The sequence below is a fragment of the Monodon monoceros genome, unplaced genomic scaffold, assembly GCF_005190385.1.
Source record: "Monodon monoceros isolate NGI ecotype Baffin Bay Population unplaced genomic scaffold, NGI_Narwhal_1 Super_Scaffold_15, whole genome shotgun sequence".
NCBI lineage: Eukaryota > Metazoa > Chordata > Mammalia > Artiodactyla > Monodontidae > Monodon > Monodon monoceros.
The window spans coordinates 41,001,146-41,024,713 of NW_021703771.1; the positions used below are offsets into that span (position 1 = coordinate 41,001,146).

Below are 23,568 nucleotides of genomic sequence, written 5' to 3' on the forward strand. Positions count from 1 at the left end.
CAATTCATACTTACCTGGGTGGTTAAGAAATAGGTAGATTAACTACAAAGCTATATAAGGGAATTTTCTGGGTGTTAGAAATGTTCTTTATCTTGATTGGGGTAGTGATTACAGGGTGTATACATTTTTCAAAGTCATTGCACAATATACTTTAAACGTGTGCATTTTATTGTATATAAATTATACTCCAACAATACTGATTTTTAAAGAGATATTATCCTCTTCAGAGTTATAAAACATTACCTGTATAGATCTGTCTTGTTATCAAACCAATCTGATAAGACTCGAAAAGTAAAGAGGGGAAAACGCTGATGAAGAACATGAAAGCTCACATTTTCAAAGGTGTAGTTAGTTAGAGCCACCTAAGGAAAGAAAAGGAAAACTCCATTATAATAATGCTCATACTTACATGCAAATTGGGTTCTAAAAAATCCTAAATATTTCTAACTTTTCATAGTAGATATGAAAGCTACTTGTAAAAATGATTCGTGTTACAACTGAATCATAATTAATTTAAAACTATGTATATATAGCCTACTGGACAGAAATGTTTGTAATAAATTAATATTTAATTAGAAAAATAATCAGACCTGAAGAGGGTTCAACTTGGTCATATAATACTTACTTTATAGATCCCAGTTCTCATCACTTCTGTTTATACTCTATGCCAATACAAATACTGACAAACAAGCACTGTCAAGCAAGTTAATTTTTTGTTCTTTCCGTACTTACTTTTTGATCCTGGATGACATGCTGATTAACAGGCTCCCACAGATTCGAGGATGAGTTATCTAGTTAAAGGCAGGCATTCATCCTGCTCCCAAGAATTATGTCAGTACTAAGACCCAATATATGGACATTATAGAGTCAATTTCATTCCGAAAGCAAAAGATTAAAAAGAAATGACAGAATCTTTCCCATCTTCAAAATATGTAGGTGAAAGCTGTGTTACTGGGAGAAGAATACTGAAAAAGTGTCCAAATTCATAAAACATACCTCTAGCTAGATGATCTCTCAGAAATACCTACAAGACACAAGCAGTCTAAACAATGGCAGGTATTTCAGTGTAAAATGGAAATTAAGGAACCAGCAGTCACCATTCTTAAGTCAGCTCGAGGTTCTGAGGAATAGTTCAAACAGCACTTCACATTTGTATATTACAATTTTAAAATATATGCTTTTCCACTTCTACAATCCAGCAAGTACAAAACAGGGATTGAATGTTAAGCTCATCTCAGTGCAGTGACCCCCAAAAAACTGGTCTTCTTTATCTAATAATTTCTATCAATCTCCAGAACGACAGCATCAGAATGTGGCATACTTCGGAGTATGTGTATGTACTTACACTTAGACACACACACACACACACGGACTTTTAAACTTTGGAATGAACCTATCTATTCTAAAGTCACCAGTATAAAGCAGGTACTAACCCATTATGGGGGTAAATGGAAGTAAATTACCATTTCTTTTGCAAAAATCAGTATTGCCCTGGAGTACTTCTCTCAAAAATAAATAACTCATTTTATTATAAAATTCCCATATTTGAATGACTCTTCTACATGCTAGTGAATATTTTAATTTGGTTTAAAATTTTTTTCTATTTAGTTTCATAGAAAATTGAACCAAATATCTGATCTCAGGTAGTTACACGATTACCTAGTAAAGAGAATAGCACTTTAGACCAAACCTAAACTTCTGCTACAGTATATATCGTCATTAAAACAATCAAAAAAATCTCTACAGAAAAGATCACCATGTTGTCCTGCAGCTCTCTCATTATGGGAAAACTTGAAGTTTGCCATGTAAGTTGACCTATAAGGATTAACTAGGGGATTCTGTGATCTCAAACTAAAATTTTAGAAATTGGTCCCCAATATCTGAGGCAGATGGCAGACCTATGTTCTGAGTTGATTTTATTTCAAATAGAACTATGTCATAAATTGGATTAAGACTAAAATATTATAACCTTATAGCACCCACTCTACTTTGGGTCTTCTTAGTGTCACAGAAGCATAAAAATGGTCACCTATAATCCCAGCTGTGAGTAAAATTAAAGGAAGGAAACATGAACTCTAAAATTAAGATGATCCACCTTTAGAATGTTCCAATCTTTAGAGTGATTTACTCCATAAGCTGACAGTGAATCTAAAACTATGAATTAGGAGTTTGTTACTTGTTTTAGAAGGCAATCTGAGTAAGTTAAACATTGGAAAAATGTACTATGTAGATCAAAGTCAGAATTGATAGAGGAAGAAAATGTTATAGTCCTTGGCCGTTTATTTTACTGATAAAGGAATCAGCGGATAGAGGTATAGTTACACTTTTTCATTCACAGAGTCAATGTGCAGTACCCAATGGTTAGTCACTTCAGAAACAAATTATTCAGAATGGGGAGAGGCAATCAGAATTAGTGCAAGGGAACTGAGAAAATAAAGAGGAAAGTGGAAGGAGACCATAAGGAAGCACCTGTGCCCTATTACCCTCTATCACCTTATTCCTGCAGTTGTTCATTTCCCCAGAGTCTTCAATTAAAAATTTTGGTTGACATAAACTTTCTATAGAAAAATACACAAATTTTAAGTGAACAACTCATGAAGTTTTATGTATACATCCATGTAACCACCATGCATATGAAGAAATTTTTAGGACACTGGAAGGCTCCCTTGTGCCCTTTCCCACTCAATACTCACCAAAGTTACAGATTAGTCTTGCCTATTTTTAAACTTCATATAAATGGAAACATTTAACATGTACTATTATTTATCTGGTTTCTTTTGGTCAACATTATGTTTGAGATTCATCTATTGTTCAACGTGGCAATATTTCATTCTTTTTCATTGCCGTGTGGTATTTTTTGTTTCAGCTGCTTACTCTGCACCCTAATACACACCAATTATTGGTGACAAGTCTATCTCCTTTTCTAGAGTGTTCGACAGCAAGAACATCTCTGTACTTCCTTCCCACTCCCTCCTCACTCTGCACCAAGACTCAACAGTGTTTCCTCTAAATGTATATATCATTTATGTCTCATCTGGATCTTACATGTGTATGGGGTCAGTGATAGATGCCCTATCAAAGCCATATAATATATATGGGATATGTGTGTATATACATACATACACAGACACATACTCATTTTAAACATGCTCTCTGTTCTCAGAGAGCTTATTTTATATATTTTATTTTACACGTTTTACCTTATATATGCTTAAAATAAAATATACAAAATAAGACAGAGAGCATGCCCACAATCCTGATTCTTAACCCCATACTAGCTATGAGGCTTTTAGGCAAGTCACTTCTGTGAATGTCAGTTTTCTCATCTTGAACAATACCTCACTTCTTTCTTGTCTTACTTATCCTGCAAGTTTGTGAGTATCAGAAGTCAAAAATGACAAGTCTATAAAAGTGCCTTATATATAAGACAAAATATGAATACAAGGGAGCATATTATTTTACCTAACAGATGCTTATTGACAGACTGATGCTGTAATAGGGAATATTAGAACCAGATTCCAGTGTTCCAAACTGAGATGCAGGCCTACATGCTTGTGTGGAAGCATCTGACCTTCCTAGTGACTCTGTTGGGAGTGTTCTTCACTATCTTATCTGACAACTCCTTCGTAGCATCTGATTCCTCTGTCTGATCCTCAAAATATTTTCATTCACAAAATTGTGCTTGGCTCAATCCTGATCGCTCTCTCCATTCGCTTCTTGGTGAGCTCATCCACACTCTCATGTGACTTCCAAGACTGTACCTCTAATCCAGACTCTACCCCACATTTGAGACTTCCCTATTGAAATGTCTGTTGAGTATCTTTCACCTGGATATCTGACTGATACCTCATGCTCTATATCCTTAATCTTCATTTTCCCACCTAAACATGATCTTAAATCATCTATGCCAGAACCCTGACAATCATTCTTGACACCTCCTCCTCTTCATCTTTTTGTACATCCAATTCTTGTGGATTTACTCTCTAAATTGTTTTGTGAATTGCTATATCACTGTCAATTTTCATTTGAGCTACTTCAATAATGTTCTCACTGGTTTCCTACCTCTGGTCTTGCCCCCTTCCACACTGCTACCAGAAAATAAGTCTCAGAGGTAATTCGCATCAGTGCCTCCATATCACCTTAGCCACTCCGACGATCATACTCCAAGACCTGTGATTACCAGTAATTGTACCCTCTCCATAATCTCATGTAACCCATCCTCCGACCACCGTCTCCTTCCGGGTTACTCCCCCTGGTGCCCTGACCTCTTTGCTCCTAACCTAGCTCAAATTCCACAGTCAGTCATTATAATCCCAACCTTGCACTAACATTCAGTTCCCTGCCCTCTCTTGCTTCCTTTTAATTAATTAAATTTTAGTAAAGCCATAACCCTTTGCTTGTGAGCTGTGCTCAAATCTAACCCTCTGTTACTCTGCACTTATATCTGTGAATCTGAACACAGCTGGCAGGTATCTCTTTAATTTGCTGATGCAAAGCTCAAATGGGCTGTCAATGCCTAGCTTCTATATTTTCTTAATCACGCTCAAATTTTCCTAAATAACTCTTCTCTCCTCAAACCCAAAGAGCCTGAAGCTCTTGAAACTGAAGCAACCAGAAGAGAACTTCTCATCCTCACGGCTACCCACCTAACAACATCTGCACCCAGATAATCTGCCTGCTAAAATGGAGGAAACAGCTATACCCTTAATCTTAATTTGATCTAAACCGAGGCCCAAATCTGTGCATTAGAGATGGCATTCTGTAATATTTGTTGAATTGAATCAGATATATTTCCAACCTAGTTTGCAAATTCTTGTAAGGCCTGGATAAAGCTGATATCCAGAAGGCCTCTAAATATAATCCTCTGGGGAAGAGTCATTTATTCTTTCATTCAAGCAGTCAAGCATATCATGAGCACTATTTCAGAGGCACTTTCTTTGTTACCGAGGATTCAAAGTCCGGAGGGAACAGCAGAAATTCTATGTTAAGCAGGAGAGTGAAAACTAGTATATTAGAAAACAAATTTAAAAAATTTAAAAATCCAAAGTAGCATTAAAAAAAAGGTATCCATTCAACTGTAAATTGTATCTGGGGGGGTGCAACTGTTGTGGAGATGTTGGATTTCACTTTCATTTTACATACTCTTCTGCAATTTTTAGAGTGAATATAAATTATTTTTAATAAGGAACATTAAAAACAAACTATAAATATTTAAGAAAACAAAGAGCTAGAAACAGCTAAGTGTCATGAGGGAGATACAGATAAAAGAAATAAAGATAAAAAAGGAGTTTCTGGAACTGTTTAAATCCAGAAAAAATAGTTTGAGGGCCTCTAATATGAAGAAACTCTTAGGGCCAAAGTCATAACCCTTAAAATCCTATACCACCTAGAAATACAAGACAGTACTTCCCACAAGTTCATTCAGGATTTCACGGAAATTTCCAAATTGCCAGGAGTACTTAGGGTTAGGAAAAAAGTGATAATCTAATTTGGCACATCTAGGAAGTGGGGGTGGGGGTGGTGTAAATTACCCGACTGTAACTTTTTCACAGTTGTTCTGCACAGATACAAATAAAGATCAGAGATGGTATATATGTAGCCTAGAATTAGAGAGAATTTCCAGTAAGGACTAAAGAAAGCCCTAAACTCTGAAAAAATATTTACTCTCTAATTTGTGATTTTTAAGCTAACAGTTGATAATTGCTATAGTTGCCCTTTGGATCTTCAGGAATGAAAAGATCCCTAAAACTAAGTAAGACTCAATAATTTAATTTTGTGTTTATATACTTAATTTATGTGTTCATTCAGGCAGTATTGGAGACTGAAGTTTGAAATACATAATGGAATATACAAACCAAATACATCACACAATCTCTGTACATTCCATATCCTATGCCGTGTCACTAGGAATTACAGTGGACCCTTGAACAACACAGGGGTTAGGGCACCAACTCCCATGCAGTTGAAAATCTGTGTATAACTTTACAGTTAGCTCTTTGTAGATGCAAATCTGCATTGCAGATTCAACCAACCCGTGGATCATGTAGTACTGTAGTATGTATTTATCGGAGAAAAAAAAATCCACCAATAAGTGGATCTGTGTAGTTCAAACCCATGTTGTTTGAGGGTCAACTGTATTTTTGAAGTCACTGGAAGATTCTTGTGCTGACAATATTTTAAGAACAACAGGATAAAAATTATCCTCAAGCAGATACATGTATGGTACATTTTCAAATTAGATAAAATGTGAGCATAACTTGAAGCTCATGGTGCAGAGAGAAAATAAAAATAAAAATGGGAATACCTAAATTTTATATAAAGAGCATATTTTCTTATCTGGAAGAATTACTCCATGATTGGTCCCAAAAGAATTGCAGAGGGCATGCTTGGAAACTCAAATTTTTATATAAATCTAGAAGAGCCAGAAAAGATCACAGCGGATAATGAGTGTATAATAGAAAGAGAAAGTATTTTCAAAGGGAAGTAGTTGAAGAATAGAGTTCTCTCTTAAAGTTAAACATTTTATCTGATATTACAAGTCCAAAATCTGAGAATAGAGCAATTTATTGTAGGTATCTTTTTTCTTACATTTTTGGTGACAGAATTATTTCTCTGAGTGATTGCATATCAATAAGATAGTCTCATACTACCAAAAATCCTTACCTGGGCCCCCAAAGACTCAACTGGATGCTGCTATTAACTATTTCCAAGTAATGTGTTTCCAATTGACCCAGGTTTTAAATATCCCTAGTTCAAAAAGTTCTTTCCTATATCTAGACTAAATTTTTCTTACTGTAATAAATCAAAAAGGTCAAGCTGAGTTTATCTGGCCTTGAGTGTAAAAATGATTTAAGAGCAAAAAATGATGAAATTATACAACATTCCATACATACAAGATAACATTTTATGATAGCTGTAGACTTTTATAGCCACTGCTATTTGTGCTTAGGCACAAACAGGGGAAAAAAAATCATCAATAACAAAGTTAAATACTTCTATAGCTTTGCATTTTAGAAAGTATTTATTTTTGAAACTCTACTTAAGTATAATAAAAATAATTCACAAATAAGCATAAGCTATATAGGAAGCTATACTAATATTCTATAATGATTAAAATCACTATATATTGATCTAATCTCTTATTTCCAAACCGAATTTCAGATAAAGTACCTTACCTCATTTCTCATGATTCTCCAAAGATTTAGTGTAATTCGGCCAACAATATTTATCTCACTCATTGTATCTGACCCATAGTCATCTCTTTCAGCTGCAAATCTATTCTCAACTTTGTCATCTATAGAAATGAATATAGGTTGCATCAGGACTCACAGAAACCAAATTTCCAAGCAAACCATGCAAAAGAAGATGAGAATAAAAATTCAAGATGAAGATTAAAGATTAAATGTAATTCACAGTTTATTTTGTATTAGGTTTAAGACAAAAATCATTATTTTGACTAATAAAACAATTTTTCTTTCCTCTTTAAATTATAAAAGAATTTTGTGAAATAAATGTATCTGAAAACTGTATATATTTTTTAACAATAAAAGCATATATACACACACTTTTTAAAAAAATAAATGCTTTTCTCTTTAAATATGATAATTACTGATGCTATTTGTTTTTTTAAATAAATTTATTTATTTTTGGATGCATTGGGTCTTCATTGCTGCACAGGGTCTTTCTCTAGCTGTGGTGAGTGGGGGCTACTCTTTGTTGTGGTACGTGGGCTTCTCATTGTGGTGGCTTCTCTTGCTGCGGAGCACGGGCTCTAGGCACGTGGGCTCAGTAGTTGTGGCTCGCGGGCTCTAGAGCACAGGCTCAGTAGTTATGGCGCACAGGTTTAGTTGCTCCACGGCATGTGGGATCTTCCCGGACCAGGGCTCAAACCCGTGTCCCCTGCATTGGCAGAAGGATTCTTAACCACTGCGCCACCAGGGAAGCCCTGGTGCTATTTTTATGAATACCTAACACCACATGATTTCTCTGGTGTTTGGATGAAAAATATTTATTATTAAACTGGTCATTTCTTGGGGAAAAAATGGTAGAATTTTTAACCTAAACAATTCTCTGGGGCTTCCCTGGTGGCGCAGTGGTTGAGAGTCCACCTGCTGATGCAGGGGACACGGGTTCGTGCCCTGGTCCGGGAAGATCCCACATGCCGCGGAGCGGCTGGGCCTGTGAGCCATGGCCGCTGGGCCTGCACGTCCGGAGCCTGTGCTCTGCAACAGGGGAGGCCACAACAGTGAGAGGCCCGTGTACCAAGAAATGAGGGTTGTGTCACATGTTGAAATGATAATATCTGAATATATTCAGTTAAATAAAATATGTCCTTAAATTAAAAAAAGAATCTCTGAAAATTTGTTGACATTAATTAATGATTTTCAAATTCAGGGTGAAATTCTACTAACTACATATGGAGAACTAGATGAAGAGTTCCTCTTACAGTGAACAGAGTTCTGAGTCTAGTTTCTAAGTGATGATTTTATCTAGAATTAGAAATTAAAATTTGTTTCTCCTATATAACACTGGGTATACATGAATGTTGTTGATAGAGGCTCTAGAATAATAAATATATTTACCATATTTGAATGTCTGTTATGTTCTAAGAACTTTACTAACATTATTTAATTTTAATACAGCCACTTTATTATGTTAGTATAATTTTTATTTTGCACTATAGTACATTCTACTCAGATGTTTTATCTTGTCCCAGGCCATATAGTAACAAAACCAGTATTCTAAACCTGGGTTACCTGATTTCAAAGACCATGTACACAAACCTACTGCTCTTCTTTATTTTAAAAACATAATGTTTAAGAGATTTTTTTTCAAGTGTACACCATAGTGATTCAGTATTTTTGCAGATTATATTCCATTATAGGTTATTACAAGATAATGGATATAATTCCCTGTGCTATACTGTATGAAACTAACACAATATTGTAAATCAATTTAAAAAAAGTTTAAAAAAGTGTTGTGTTTTTCCTTTCATTTTTTCATTTAACAAACACATAATGTTTACTATGTTCTCAGGCACTGTTCTAAGTATTTTATTATAGCACTATGAGATAAGTTCTGTTACGTCCCTATTTTACAGATGAACAAAATGAGGTATCAATAAGTTAAGAAACCTATCCTGTTGGATGTCTGAATCCTGCTGGCCAGGATTTGAACCCAGGTGGTCTTTCTCCAGAATGTGTGCTTTTTACCATTGGTGCTCTTTACTATGCCTTTCTACTGCATGCCCTTTCTACTGCATGCCCTTTCTGCTGCACCATGTTGCCTCATAAAAATGGTTTCAGCAGTGTTCTAAAAGGACAGGAGCTTTCATTCATTATTCTGAAGTCATATACCTTAGTCATTAGAATTAATTAATTAATAAGTGCACTGAACACCCATGCTACCTATCCTGAATGTTCAGAAACCTATGCCCAATGAAATGTTGAAAAAATTGAGATATATCACTATTACTATCACTCAAGGGACAGAGAAGCTACAAACAATTAATGCAATGACAAACTAAAAGCAGCTCTGCCTTTTTTTCTAAACTTTTGCAAAGCTCAAAATATTTACTGTCCTTGAATCTTCTTCAACTTCAACTTTTCCCTTTCCATTTACCAACACTTTAGATATTTTATTGACTTCATAACCCCTTTCAGGAGGTATCTTGATTGGTTTTACTAATTTTGTATTTGATCTTTATGCCTCCCAAAGTATATGCTACTTTGTCCTAGTCCAACTTGGGGGGGGGGCCTTTAAAACAAAGTTATTAAAAATTCAGTAACTATAAACAAAACATAATTTAAAAAATGCTTTAAAAACTAATTTTGGTATGAATATTATTACTGCCCCTCTCTTCAATTAGAATCACACTATTGGGGAACAGCCTTCAAAATTCATGTAGTTTTTTAGCCTGACACCCAAATAAAAAAAACAGTTAGTGTTCCTCTACCATCTCCTCCTTCCTCACCAAATGGATAAAACATAGAACCAGACAAATAAAATAAAATTATGGTATATCAAGTCAAAGAAATGTTATGTGCTTCATAATGATTATAAAGACTATCTCATAACGCAGAAAAATATTTATGTTAAAATGCTGGATAGGGCTTCCCTGGTGGCGCAGTGGTTGAGAGTCTGCCTGCCGATGCATGGGACACGGATTCATGCACCGGTCTGGGAAGATCCCACATGCCGTGGAACGGCTGGGCCCGTGAGCCATGGCCGCTGAGCCTGCGCATCTGGAGCCTGTGCTCCGCAGCGGAAGAGGCCACAACAGTGAGAGGCCCGCATACCGCAAAAAAAAAAAAAAAAAAAAAAAAGCTGGATAAAAATGGGATATATGTATGATTAAAGTTTATAATGGAGTTATGTATATCTAGAACTTACACAATTTAGTATTAAAAATCAGGCTAAAACAATAATCTTGTCTTTATTTGTAATTTGCCCTGTAGTTAACAATAAAACATTCATAGTGCTTCCTACCTGGCACCCGAGAGATCATCTGGCATAAGTCAACACTCAGTGCAGCAGCCCTCTGTAAGAGGTAACCCCAGGAATGCATCTGAATCTCATATCCTAGCAGAATATCAGGATCATACCTAAAGAAGGAATGAAAAAATTAAACAAGGACCACACGTTTGAACCTTTAAGCAGAAGAACTACTTCTTTATGATATAAATTACAAAATTAAAAATCTACATTTTATAATGTTTCTCAGGTGGAAAAGGGTGATATAGTGGTGCCTATAGAATTTCTTTAGAGGAAGGGGTGGGGTGGTTAGAGTTCTTAGTTCAAAGCTACTTTTGTAAAAGCAAAAGTAGTTTTTACTTAGATTATGTATTTACTTGATATGACTTGGCAAAGAGGCTGCTAAAAATTGGGGTGGGAAGCAGGCATTACCAGTAAAGTGTATGAGTGAGGGTATAATTGAGATATAATGTGGGTAGGGGCAGGGTGAAGTATGAGGGCATGTGTGGATACTGTATTTTGAAAATGATCCCCCAGGTCATTTTGTTGTCACTTCTCTACCCCTCTACCCTCTACTATCCTTAAACAGTTGTAATGCTGAGAAAAAAAATGAAAATTTCTTCCTTTTCCCTCTTAGTAAAGACTTGGTCCTCACATAAAGTAAGGCCTCTGTAATGATAAGTTCGTCCTCTAAACTTAAGAGGAAGGTGACTCAGTTTAATGGAAGAATTAAATATTAATAGGGGTGAGATTAATGTGGGGAAGCTAAACATCAGAAACTAGGTGAAAAATACGCTCACTGTGGTCACACAGTTGCACTGGTAGAACTGAACTGACAATCTGCATCCACCTTAGAAGGCGCTGCTTTGAGCTTCTTCTGAGGACTTCCACCGTGACCACCATAAAAAAATGTCTGATTATAGCACAAAGGAAAATAAGCATGAAGATTTACATCAATGGGAAAATTGTGTGGGCAAGAGAAGAACTGATTACAGTCTTAGGTGGAGAACAAAAACTTTTGAGAGTGAAGACTACTGTAATGCTATCAAATTAGAAGTTCCAAATTACTCTGATTATTGTACCATTATTCATAAAAGCCAAAAAAGCAGAGTGAAAGATCACAAAAATTTATAAAGCTGGGTTTTACATAACTGCTTATAAAGTCACTCTGAATTATGGGATGTGCAGCCTGTCCATATTACATCACTTAACACTATTAAGTTTCACCAATGTCTACAGTTATAGATTACCCCAGTTTACTAATGTAAACAATATATGGCTACTCAACAAGTCTGTGGTAAGAGTGGATCATGGGAAGACCAGATCTATTTTTAGAACTGGTTTGCTAATATTTTATCATACTTTCATAGCTAATTTCTTTAAATGGGTATTGAATGACATTAGTTTTTACTTAGATAATAAAAATAAGAATGTCACAAAAATGTCTCCTTACTTAAGTGGCTCATGTCAAAAGAACTAGACTCAAACTTCTGCAATAATATTCTTTTCATTTTTCCTATTCCTTAAAGGCCCTATAAAATACATTCCCTAACGTAAATTTCAATATCCAGTGATCTGCTTGTGATCCATTGTTATACTACAGACTTACAAAGTAGCCTTCAAACTTGTCAGGAGAAAAAGATAACATATATCCATGTGCTTTCCTCTATATAAAAAGGACTGAAATTTCTGAGAAAACCACTTAATTTAATAAAAATGATTAATTTAATAGAACAGCCAAATGGATCTTTTCACCGACCTATAAAAGTGTTTTCTTGGTAGAAAGTGCCACGTGGCTGGTAATTCTGGAACAAAGAGCAGGATTATAACACGAGAGAGTGGGGAGAAGCAAAAGCAAGCAAGACAATATGCAACAATGAGGCAAAGGCTCAGTCTCAGAGATCAGAGGTTAAAAGGGTAGATTAATTCTTAAAAAGGAAGTCCAGAAAAGTCCTAGGGCTTCAAGAAAAGAGAAGTCTCCCAACACCCTTCCTGCTCATTAGTCTTCTAAAATAACATCCAATATCTCAACACATCTTTGTTGACAGCAACTTCATCAACTCTTCCATTAAAGTTAAACTCTTCTCAGAGCAGTCAAAGATGATCTGCATGACAAGTGCATCTCCCTATAAAGCTAACTATGTAATGTCTAAATTTGAGAAACTGGGGCAGAAGTGTTAAGTGACTCTAAGGATCGTCAGGGAAAGGAGATTTGAAGGATTCCCATACACACATGAAAGAACCCATGCAGCTGACTGCATTAATACTAAGAATATTTAGAAAAGGCATTACAATTTGGTCACAGTCAACCTTGATCTTAAGAGAAGACTTTGGAAGATTGCTGGAGTACCTTTCACATACATTTCTAAACATGGGTACAACATGAAGAAGATGCCAGATGATTACAGAGCCCTTCTGTTGACTCTTAAATAGTTCTTCCACCTTCTTCAACTGAATTTTTTTGATTCATGAAACATCTACTTATTATAAGAATTATTATTCCAATCAGCTACTTGCTCTGTTGTGGTAACTGACTAATAGAGTGATTAAGTACACTTATTTTCTGATAATGTTTTGAAAGTATTTTTTTCTCAATTAACAAGTACCTATTTTATAAACTTCTACTGCTCAGAGATTACCACTGAAAAAACAGAAAGCTACCCTTAATGCTTCTCTTAATGGATTTATTAATAGATTTTGTTCTTTTAGAAAAACTGCCATTTCAGTATTTTTCAGATCTATTATATTTATTTTTTGACCTAGAGGCTGTTTAGTTTTACAAGACTCTCAAAGCTCATAAAACATCTTTTTCAAGTTCAAAGTCCCAAGGATTCCATATTTCTTCTGTGAAAACATTCAGTGACAGTAACAAAATCTTGGTGACTTGTTCTGCAATTTTTGTAAATTTTATTCACTCTACCAGGTTTCTAAAAGTTATAGAAAGAAGAAGGTTGGGTAGATAGGATTAGTAGTGAAGAACAAAACTGTGCTTCTGATGAAGCATCAGAAAAAGCAGCAAATAAGAAAATAATTTTATTTGCTTAGGCAGAAAAAAGCTGCTTTACAATTAATATTTTAGATAACCCAATAACATCTGTACAGATGAGAGGTGAGGGGGCTCTAACTAGGGGAGTGGCAATGGGCATGGGGAGGGGGAGGGGAGAAGGAATGATCTTGAAAGATAATTCTGAGGTTAAATGGATAGGATGTAATGCATGGATTAGAGAAGAAAAAAAGGTAGGACTCAAAACTTAAATTATTTAAGTTAGGGAGTCCGGGGAAATGTGAAATTAATAGTTCAAGGAAATACAGAAAGAGGAAAATGTTTGTGACAAGAAGATAATGAATTTGATTTTACTTGTGTAATATCGCTTTGCATTATTTTATGTGTTTGCCACCTGAGCAGGTAAATATTAAGAACAGAAAAATAAAGACAATAAAACTCTTTGAGAATATACATCTATATCTTATTCAGTCTTATATTCAGCACTTAAGAACTGTACCTTACACATAGAGTTAACATTTAAGTACTGACCAGGCTAAGAGTTTTATGTGCTTTATCTCACTTAATTCTCGTATCTATTACCCCTTTTACAGATGAGGAAACCAAAGTTTAGAGAGATAAGTAACTTGCTCAAGACAAAAAGACAGAGCTGGCTGACTCCCAAGCCTACGCTCTTAGCAAAACCTGTGTAGAGTAGGTGCTCAAGAAATGAGGTATAAGAAGGAAATAATCTTTTAGGGAGCTGTTTGGACTAATATATAAAGGACATTACAGAATTGAAATGTTGATATTTAAGCATTTTTCTTCTTTTTCTAATAGCCATATCATCTTTTGAATAAGAACCAGAAGTTAGTTTTATTTTGTTTACTGCATTTTTCTTAACAACCAGTATAATTCATGTTATGGACATTTAAGAAAGTTACTACACTTGCAAATGATTGACAAGATTCTCAATGTTCACAGGTAATCCTATTGCTGGGAATAAACCTAAGAAGGAGAAGACAAGCATACAAAGCCCAGGGACATTACTGGATATGTGCTGGCCCATAAAATGGTATCTGCCTAAAACTCTTACATGTTCCTTTTGCTAAGCTGCTTGCAGTGGGGGCACTGAAAGTACCTGACGTTGATATCTCTATGAGAAGATAAAAGATAGGACTGACAATGGCAAGACTCAAATGGATGGGAATCCATCCAGTCACCAGTGCAATAAATAGTAAAAATACATTCCTCTTTTTTCCTCCCTAGAGTGGTGGGTAGCAGCATATCATTTCTTTTATGCTTTGACATTTAATCTAATTTTGTTTCACTGAAAACGTTTTCTGGTTTTCTGATTTTCAAAATGGTTTATGTTAACCCATCTGGGATGCAATCAGATGTTGAGTCAGTAAAACATCACCTTGACCTTTTTTTTTTTTTTTGCGGTACGCGGGCCTCTCACTGTTGTGGCCTCTCCCGTTGCGGAGCACAGGCTCCGGATGCGCAGGCTCAGCGGCCATGGCTCACGGGCCCAGCCGCTCCGCGGCATGTGGGATCTTCCTGGACCGGGGCACAAACCCGTGTCCCCTGCATCGGCAGGCGGACTCTCAACCACTGCGCCACCAGGGAAGCCCCACCTTGATTTTTAATGCAGGATATCATCTCAGTTTTATAGGAAAAAGTTCGACTACAAAAGCAGAACAGAAAGGCTTGAGTGTAACAACACGCTCAAGGACAGCTTTTATCCATACATCAGGATCCAGAGTATTTTCTTTAAAAACCTACATCTAGCAATGGGCAATGGCTACTAAGAGTTATACTCTTGAGAAAATGCAAAAGAGATCCACTTGTTTAATTTTTAAATTAAAATTTTTTTGGTTAAAAACTCTTTCATACATTTTGACAAGATTCTACTATCAAGAATCAAAGCCAACTATCAAATGGTCAAAAGAGATTTTCAAGAAACTATGTGCACAAAAGAGTATGTACCAGATAGTCCTAAATTTATGAACAAATTACATTCCAAAGTTTTTTGGAAATACTGATTTAAAACTCAGAAAAAATTTTCTTGAAAAAAAAAAAAGAAAAAGAAAAAAGGTACTGAAATGGTGGCTGGCTCCCAAGGTAGAAGACTATTTAATGAATAATACAATTTAACTTTAGTACAGTTACCCATTATTTCATCACCATAGAAAAATGCTAAAATCCAACTGGGAAAGCTAGAGGCTAAGCCAATATTTCTCTTTCACTGGCCCCAAATCCTGAGAGTAGAATACTCCTTTTCTTATTCCTAATCTGCTGGAAGTGGTGATGGTGGTTGGAGATGAGGGTAAAATCCTTTCCGGGCTAACTTTTCTTTCAAGGGCCATAGGAAGGGATTCGCTTCCTATTTTTTTTAATTCTTTTATAATTTTTTTTCTTTTTTATTTATTTATTTGTGGCTGAGTTGGGTCTTTGTTGCTGCACGTGGGCTTCCTCTAGTTGCAGCGAGTGGAGGCTACTCTTCGTCGCAGTGCATGGGCTTCTCCTTGCGGTGGCTTCTCGTTGCGGAGCACAGGATCTAGGTGTGTGGGCTTCAGTAGTTGTGGCACATGGGCTTCAGTAGTTGTGGCACATGGGCTTTAGTAGTTGTGGCTCGCAGGTTCTAGAGCGCAGGCTCAGTAGTTGTGGCGCACGGGCTTAGTTGCTCCACGGCATCATGTGGGATCTTCCCAGACCAGGGCTTGAACCTGTGTCCCCTGAACTGGCAGGTGGATTCCTAACCACCACACCATCAGGGAAGCCCATCACTTCCTATTTTTAACTTTCACCTATATCAATCAACAGTAGCACAAAAGGACTCTGAACAAAAACTGGAAAAAAAATCAGAAAATACAAAACAATACCTCTTTATTATATGTGCAATTTCTTGAAAAAGTGCCTTCTCATCAGCAGCATAGGTAACTTCTAGTCCTGTAATTCCAGATCTAATAAGCAATGGGGTCTGATATCTGATATCTAAGAATAAACAAAATATTTATTATATATAATTGTTTAAGTACTATTATCCCTTACTTTTGAGTAAGACTATGCACCTAAAATACTTTAAAATGAGACAGCATTCCCCAAAGTAAATATGTAATTAGCTCAGTTTCTTGAAAATTTTCTTAAAGGTTTTCTAGTACATGTAACTGAAAATTCAAATTTCATATTTTCAATTATTTTCCTGAAAAGTCTACATTCACAAAATTCCCCAGATAACGTGTCACCCAAAAAGAAAAATTACTTTGTTTCTTCCTACAGGAAGAGGCTTGCTTAGTGGAGAATATTTTACTCAGTGGTATGCTGGAGAATGCTTATAAACACCTCTCCAGGAAAAAAAAAAAAAAAGCCCTGATTTGTACTTCTTGTCTATATCCAAGATGTGAAAACTTCCCACCATGGCTAATTTGAAACTACCAATGTGACATCAACTAGTTCAAAAAAATTCATGAAAATTTAGCAATTGGCTTGTGAACTGGTACAAGCCAGCTCAAGCACATCACTGATTAAACTGCAAATTCCTGTACAGTTTTGTTATATGTTAAGACTTCCTCCTCAATTGACTGAATTCACATATTACTATTTAAAATTGCAGAGGAACACCTGGTATTTTATAAACTGCCTTACATGGTATCCTATATGAAGAACCTCTGAACCAAAAGTGTATGTATTTAGGAAGAGATATCAACAAAATTAGAATATATCTTAAGTCTTTTATAAACCATTAACTTACAGTAGTAACTTAACTCCGTAAAGAGAAACTCTGTATTAGCAGCAAAATACCAGCATGCATATATAAGGAAGGCTGTCCACCCAACCTACACAATTATTTGACTTCAGTATTAACAATTAGTATTTTATATAATAATATTTAGATCAAATTAGATATGCTAATTGGAAATTTTATTAAGCTCTTTATATTGTATTATTTCTGACTTCTAACAATAATTCAAGAATAATGAATTTAGGACAAAGCTATAGACAACATTTCCTACTCCCACCTCAGCAAACATTTTACAGAGGAGTTCCTTATGCTTGGTTTAGATCTTGAGCAAAGAAACTGTGCCATTAAAAGGCTCATCCTAGTGTAGGTAGGTATAAAATTAATAAAAATGAACAATACCTTGACTAGAGACTGTCTTGTCTTTATCAATCACTATTACACCTGTGAGTTCTGTTTTGTCTGTATCCAGCAGTGGAGTGTCAGATGAGATGCAGTAGAACAGAGCACAGATTGGGTCAAATTCAGGATCTGGTTCTAAGTCTCGTCTAGTTCGAGCATGTAATTCCACACTGATTAGAGTAAGATTTTGTATCTATAAAAGGAAATAAAAATCACACTTTTAAACATTTTTTTGAGACATGCTGAAAGAAGTATGTTTCACTAAGACTCTAAGGAAATACACGTGTAAAATTACAGACAAAAATGGTTATAAAGGACACATTCACAATTTAACACTCCACAAATTAAAACTAGATTTTTACTTCTAAGATTAGCTTAAATCAATTCACGTTTTTCTTTTAGAAAATCTGCTTATGCTGTAATTTCTTAATGACAACACACACTTAAAACTATCTGTCTAGAGTACATGCAGTGCCTCTGAATTTTCGCAATTTCTATTTGAGAAAGAGAATGACTAGTCCAGGTGGTCGTACATTCAAACCAAAGTCTGTTGATTTTACCTTTTACTTTCTACCCAGTTAATTATAGTTTTACCTATATTTTAAACGGAAAAGACAGATATTTTTTAGTTTGAAACTCCTACCTATTAATCCTCTGAGGGCTACTTAAATTTAGAGTTTTGTACATACTAGGCAGATTTTTAATTACAGTTTTTCCTGAAAAAAAAAATCATAAGAATTGTATGTTGTCAACTACACAATAGCTAGCTTTTTGCCTATGCACATTTTCTCTTTGACATATAATGCAAAAAATGTAATATTTTGCTTTTTACACTTATTTTCCTATGCTAATAAAAACTCTTCTTAACTGTAATCCTTTGTTATCTTTCTAAGACAGTAAGAATAAACTCTGGGTAAGAAAAACAAGATATATGTTGGATGATTAATGATTACAGCTAGAATTATAGCCATCATTGTACCAGTAATACACATATACCTGGCAATGAAAAATTAGTAGACTACTGGTAATTACTCAGATCATATAAATTTAATAAAGGATTTATATTTTGTATTTATCTTGCATGCCATCTGTTGAAGAAATGTAAATGCAAGGCTCTCCTTAGTGATGGGAGTAGAATTTGGTAGATATCTTTGGAGGACAACTTAGAAATATCTACCAAAATTTTAAAAGGACAGAACAAATTAGGGGTTACCAGTGGGAAGAGAGAAGGGGAGACGGTCAAGATAGAGGCAGGGGATTAAGAGATAAAAAACACTATGTATAAAATAAATAAGCAACAAGGATATTTTGTACAGTACAGGGAAATACATCCATTATTTTATAATAACTTTTTTTGTTTTTTTTTTTTTGTGGTACGCGGGCCTCTCACTGTTGTGGCCTCTCCCATTGTGGAGCACAGGCTCCGGTCGCGCAGGCTCAGTGGCCGTGGCTCACGGGCCCAGCTGCTCCGCAGCATGTGGGATCTTCCCAGACCGGGGCACGAACCCGTGTTCCCTGCATCCCCAGGCGGACTCTCAACCACTGCGCCACCAGGGAAGCCCTCAACTTCACTTTTACTTCGCAAAAATAGATTAAGATCCTGAACATTTCAGCTGCAAAATTATGGCATAACCTTATCTGTTAGAGGAGTTTGCATTCTACATAACTTTCCCATAGGTTTTGGATATTTTCTTCACTTGGGTTTCATCAGAAGTTCATTACTTTTTCCTTTGCTCTTGAAATTTAGGTGTTGGATATGTCTTATGTCCATTACATTAGAACTGATGAAGCATTAGTGTTATCTGCAGAGGCAAGTAAAAGATTAAGACAATCGTAGAGATACTGTTGTTTAAAAAGCATTGCTGGGCTTCCCTCGTGACACAGTGGTTGAGAGTCCGCCTGGCGATGCAGGGGACATGGGTTCATGCCCCGGTCCGGGAAGATGACACATGCCACGGAGCGGCTGGGCCCGTGAGCCACGGCCGCTGAGCCTGCACGTCTGGAGGCTGTGCTCCGCAACGGGAAAGGCCACAACAGTGAGAGGCCCGCATACCGCAAAAAAAAAAAAAAAACAAAACAAAACATTGAATCACTATGTTGTACACCTGAAACTAATATAATGTTGTAAATCAACTATACTTCAATTAGATAAAAAGACATATCCTTTGATCTAGCATTTATACTCTTGAGAATAAGCCTGTAGATATATTCATATATGTAGCCAAAATATATGCACAAAGATGTTCACTAAAGATGGTAATATTTTCAGTTTTTTATAAGTTAAAAAGACTAAAAACCTAAATGTCTATCAGTTGGGAACTGGTTACATAAATTATGTGGCTTCCATAAAAACTACAGAATGGAAAACTCTGTAGCCTTTAAAATTTTCAAAAGAATGAGCCAGATCTACGTGTCCTAAAATGGAAAGACCACCATAATACACGGATAAATGGAACGAGTGTAGTATGCTTCCATGTATGTTAAAAATGTTAAGTACATGCATAGAAAATGTCTGCAAAGAGACAAAAAATATAAAACTGTTTATTGCTTTTGGGGAAGTGGACTGCTTAGTCAGGTGGGAGAGCAGCTTACTTTTCAATGGAAATCTTTTTGTCTTTTTTTTTTTAACATCTTTATTGTAGTATAATTGCTTTACAATGGTGTGTTAGTTTCTGCTTTATAACAAAGTGAATCAGCTATACATATACATATATCCCATATCTCCTCCCTCTTGTGTCTCCCTCCCATCCTCCCTATCCCACCCCTCTAGGTGGTCACAAAGCACTGAGCTGATCTCCCTGTGCTATGCAGCTGCTTCCCACTAGCTATCTATTTTACATTTGGTAGTGTATATATGTCCATGCCACTCTCTAACTTCGTCCCAGCTTACCCTTCCCCCTCCCCATGTCCTCAAGTCCATTCTCTATGTCTGTGTCTTTATTCCTGTCCTGCCCCTAGGTTCTTCAGAACAATTTTTTCCTTTTTAGATTCCATATATATGTTAGCATACAGTATTTGTTTTTCTCTTTCTGACTTACTTCACTCTGTATGACAGACTCTAGGTCCATCCACCTCACTACAAATAACTCAATTTTGTTTCCTTTTATGGCTGAGTAATATTCCATTGTATATATGTGCCACATCTTCTTTATCCATTCATCTGTTGATAGACACTTACGTTGCTTCCATGTCCTGGCTATTGTAAATAGAGCTGCAATGAACATTATTGTGGTAATCTTTTTGTCATGATGTCAAATTTTTTACCATGTACATGTATGTAATAGTGCATGCATTCATTAGTAACTTTGTTATTAAGTACTTTTTAAAATATAAGAACATTAATTATGCATGTATAAGGCATATGGAACAATGAAACAAATTTCCAAAAATCCACCACTTTCCTTAAGAAATATATATTGCTGTTTCTATTTTTTTAAAAAACAAGTAATATTAAAAAAAATCAAACCAAGTAAAATGGGGAGCTAATGAAAATAACTTTTACTTTTAAATATATACTCTTCAGGATTTATTCTTTTAAATGATAAGCATGTACAAAAATATGAAATGGAAAACCTCTCTCCAAACCCAAACAAAACAAAAAAAAAACCCACTTTAATTAGAAAACAATGAACACGTGGAAAGACTATGGAGAAGACTGAAGACAATTTCAGGTCGAAAAGAGTCTTGGAGGTTGACTTATTCATATACCAGGTCAAATTGCCCACTCAAATTTTGCCTTTTTATTCCTTGACATAAAATGCATTAGTGTTCTTAGGGGCATTTTTTTCTAAGCCAACATATGGAATGAAGAGATGGAGAGAGAGATGTACTAAGTGTTATCAGTAAAGACGTACGTAAGAAAGGGACAAGGGGGGCAGAGTCAAGATGGCATAATAGGAGAACGTGGATTCACATCTCCTCAAAACTAGGGCACCTACCAGACACCAGTGGGGGACTACAGACACCTAGGGGATGGGAGGAACCCCCACCGACTGGGTAGGACGTGGGGCATGGGGGGAGTGAAGGGGGAGGAGAACTGGAGATGGCCCAGGACTGCTGCCCCTGAGGGGCGGCTGGGGAGGGGAAGGAATCCCATGACCGAAGGGGGAAATTGGGGGACCACTGGAAGGGCAGAGGATCAAAAGGGAGCATGGCCAGGCATCCTCTGCCCACATGGACCCCCAGGAACCTGATGAGATCCCAGGCCTGATCCTCTGCCCACCTAAGTGCCCTCTAGCCGTGCGGGTCCGGAAGGAATGGGAGGAAGGAAAGGGGGAGCAAAAGTAAAGGCTGGACCTCTGGGACCAGCTGAGGGGTGGCTGGGGGAGGGCAGGAGTTCCTACACCCAGTGGGACCCACCCATGGTTAGGGGTCCAGCGGCAACGGGGGAGACTCTGGGGGAGACGGTGCAGGAGTGGTGCGAGGAAATGGAAGGGAACAGGGCCAGCACTTTCCCTGTCTACTTAGGCACCGGGGAACCTGTTGGGCTCCCGGGCCTAATCCTGTGCCCTCCAAGCCTCCCTCCTGCAAAGCGGAGCCCAAGCCCCGCCCCTACACCCCCACCCAGGGCCCCACCTCTACACTCGGAGACCCACCCCAATACGCTGGGCCTAAACCCCACCCACACACCCTCACTCAGGGCCCTACCTCCAAACTCTGGAACTCCACACTCCAGAGGCCCTCCTTTCCACGTGCTGCCTCTCCCCTCTGAGAGGCCCTGCCCCACACTTGAACACACCCCCCCCACCAACCACCTAGGTCCTGCCCCACCCTAAACCCTGCCTCTGCCTAAGTTACACCCCCACCTAAACTCCACCCCCATAGCCAAGGCTTTTTTTTTTTCTTTTCTTTTCTTTTTTCGTCTTTTAGATTGGGGTTCTGTTTTGCTTTGTTGATTCAATGTTGTTGATTCTTTAATATTTTGATTTTTCCTAATCTTTTATTTTTCTAATTTTATTTTATTCTTTATACTTTGTCATTGTTCTCTCCTTTTGGCTTGTTCCCCCCACCCTTTCTTTTTTCTATTGTGGTTTTATTTTACCTTGTTGCAGTTCTTTCAATTATAGTTTTATTTTTCCTAATGTATTTTCTATCTTTCTAATTTTATTTTTTTATTCTTTGATATTGTACTGCTCCTTTTTCTCTCTCTCTCTCTCTTTTTTTTTTTAACCGTGCCATGAAGCTTGCGAGATCTTGGTTCCCAGGCTGGAGGTTGGGCCCAAGTTCCTGTGGTGGGAACTCCCAGTCCAAACTGCTGGACTAACAGAGAACCTCAGACCCCAGGGAATATCAATCGGAGTGAGGCCTCCCGGAGGTCCTCATCTCAGCACCAAAACCCAACTCTATCTAACTGCCTGCAAACTCCACTGCTGGACGTCTCAGGTCAAACAACCAGTGAGACAGAAATACAGTACCACCCATCAAAAAACAAACCCTACAAAAAAATACATTACAGACGGAGCAAGGTAAAACCCACAAGACCAAATAAATGAAGACGAAATAGGCAACCTACCTGAAAAAGAATTCAGAGTAATGATAGTAAAGATGATCCAAAATCTCGGAAACAGAATGGAGAAAATACAAGAAACATTTAAAAAGGACCTAGAAGAACTAAAGAGCAAACAAAGACTGATGAGCAACACAATTACTGAAATTAAAAATACTGTAAAATGAATCAACAGCAGAATAACTGAGGCAGAAGAGTGGATAAGTGACCTGAAAGATAAAATAGTGGAAATAACTACTGAAGAGCAGAATAAAGAAAAAAGAATGAAAAGAATTGAGGACAGTCTCAAAGACCTCTGGGACAAAATTAAATGCACCAACATTCGAATTATAGGGGTCCCAGAAGAAGAAGAGAAAAAGAAAGAGACTGAGAAAATATTTGAAGAGATTATAGTCGAAAACTTCCCTACCATGGGAAAGGAAATAGTCAGTCAAGTCCAGGAAGCACAGAGAGTCCCATACA

The 23,568-nt window shown here is 36.8% G+C and overlaps 1 protein-coding gene across 4 annotated transcripts in view; it reads right to left on the reverse strand.

Moving 5' to 3' along the window:
• The window catches only part of REV3L (REV3 like, DNA directed polymerase zeta catalytic subunit), a 186,191-nt gene that overhangs the window by 40,173 nt on the left and 122,450 nt on the right, over positions 1–23,568 (reverse strand). For all 4 annotated transcript variants that reach the window (XM_029223582.1, XM_029223584.1, XM_029223581.1 and 1 more), the window contains 5 exons: positions 17,601–17,793; positions 16,342–16,453; positions 10,489–10,604; positions 7,176–7,294; positions 244–362 (listed from right to left, as the gene is read on the reverse strand). In XM_029223582.1, the coding sequence (XP_029079415.1) occupies positions 244–362; positions 7,176–7,294; positions 10,489–10,604; positions 16,342–16,453; positions 17,601–17,793 (659 nt within the window). The remainder of the gene's footprint in view (positions 1–243; positions 363–7,175; positions 7,295–10,488; positions 10,605–16,341; positions 16,454–17,600; positions 17,794–23,568) is intronic.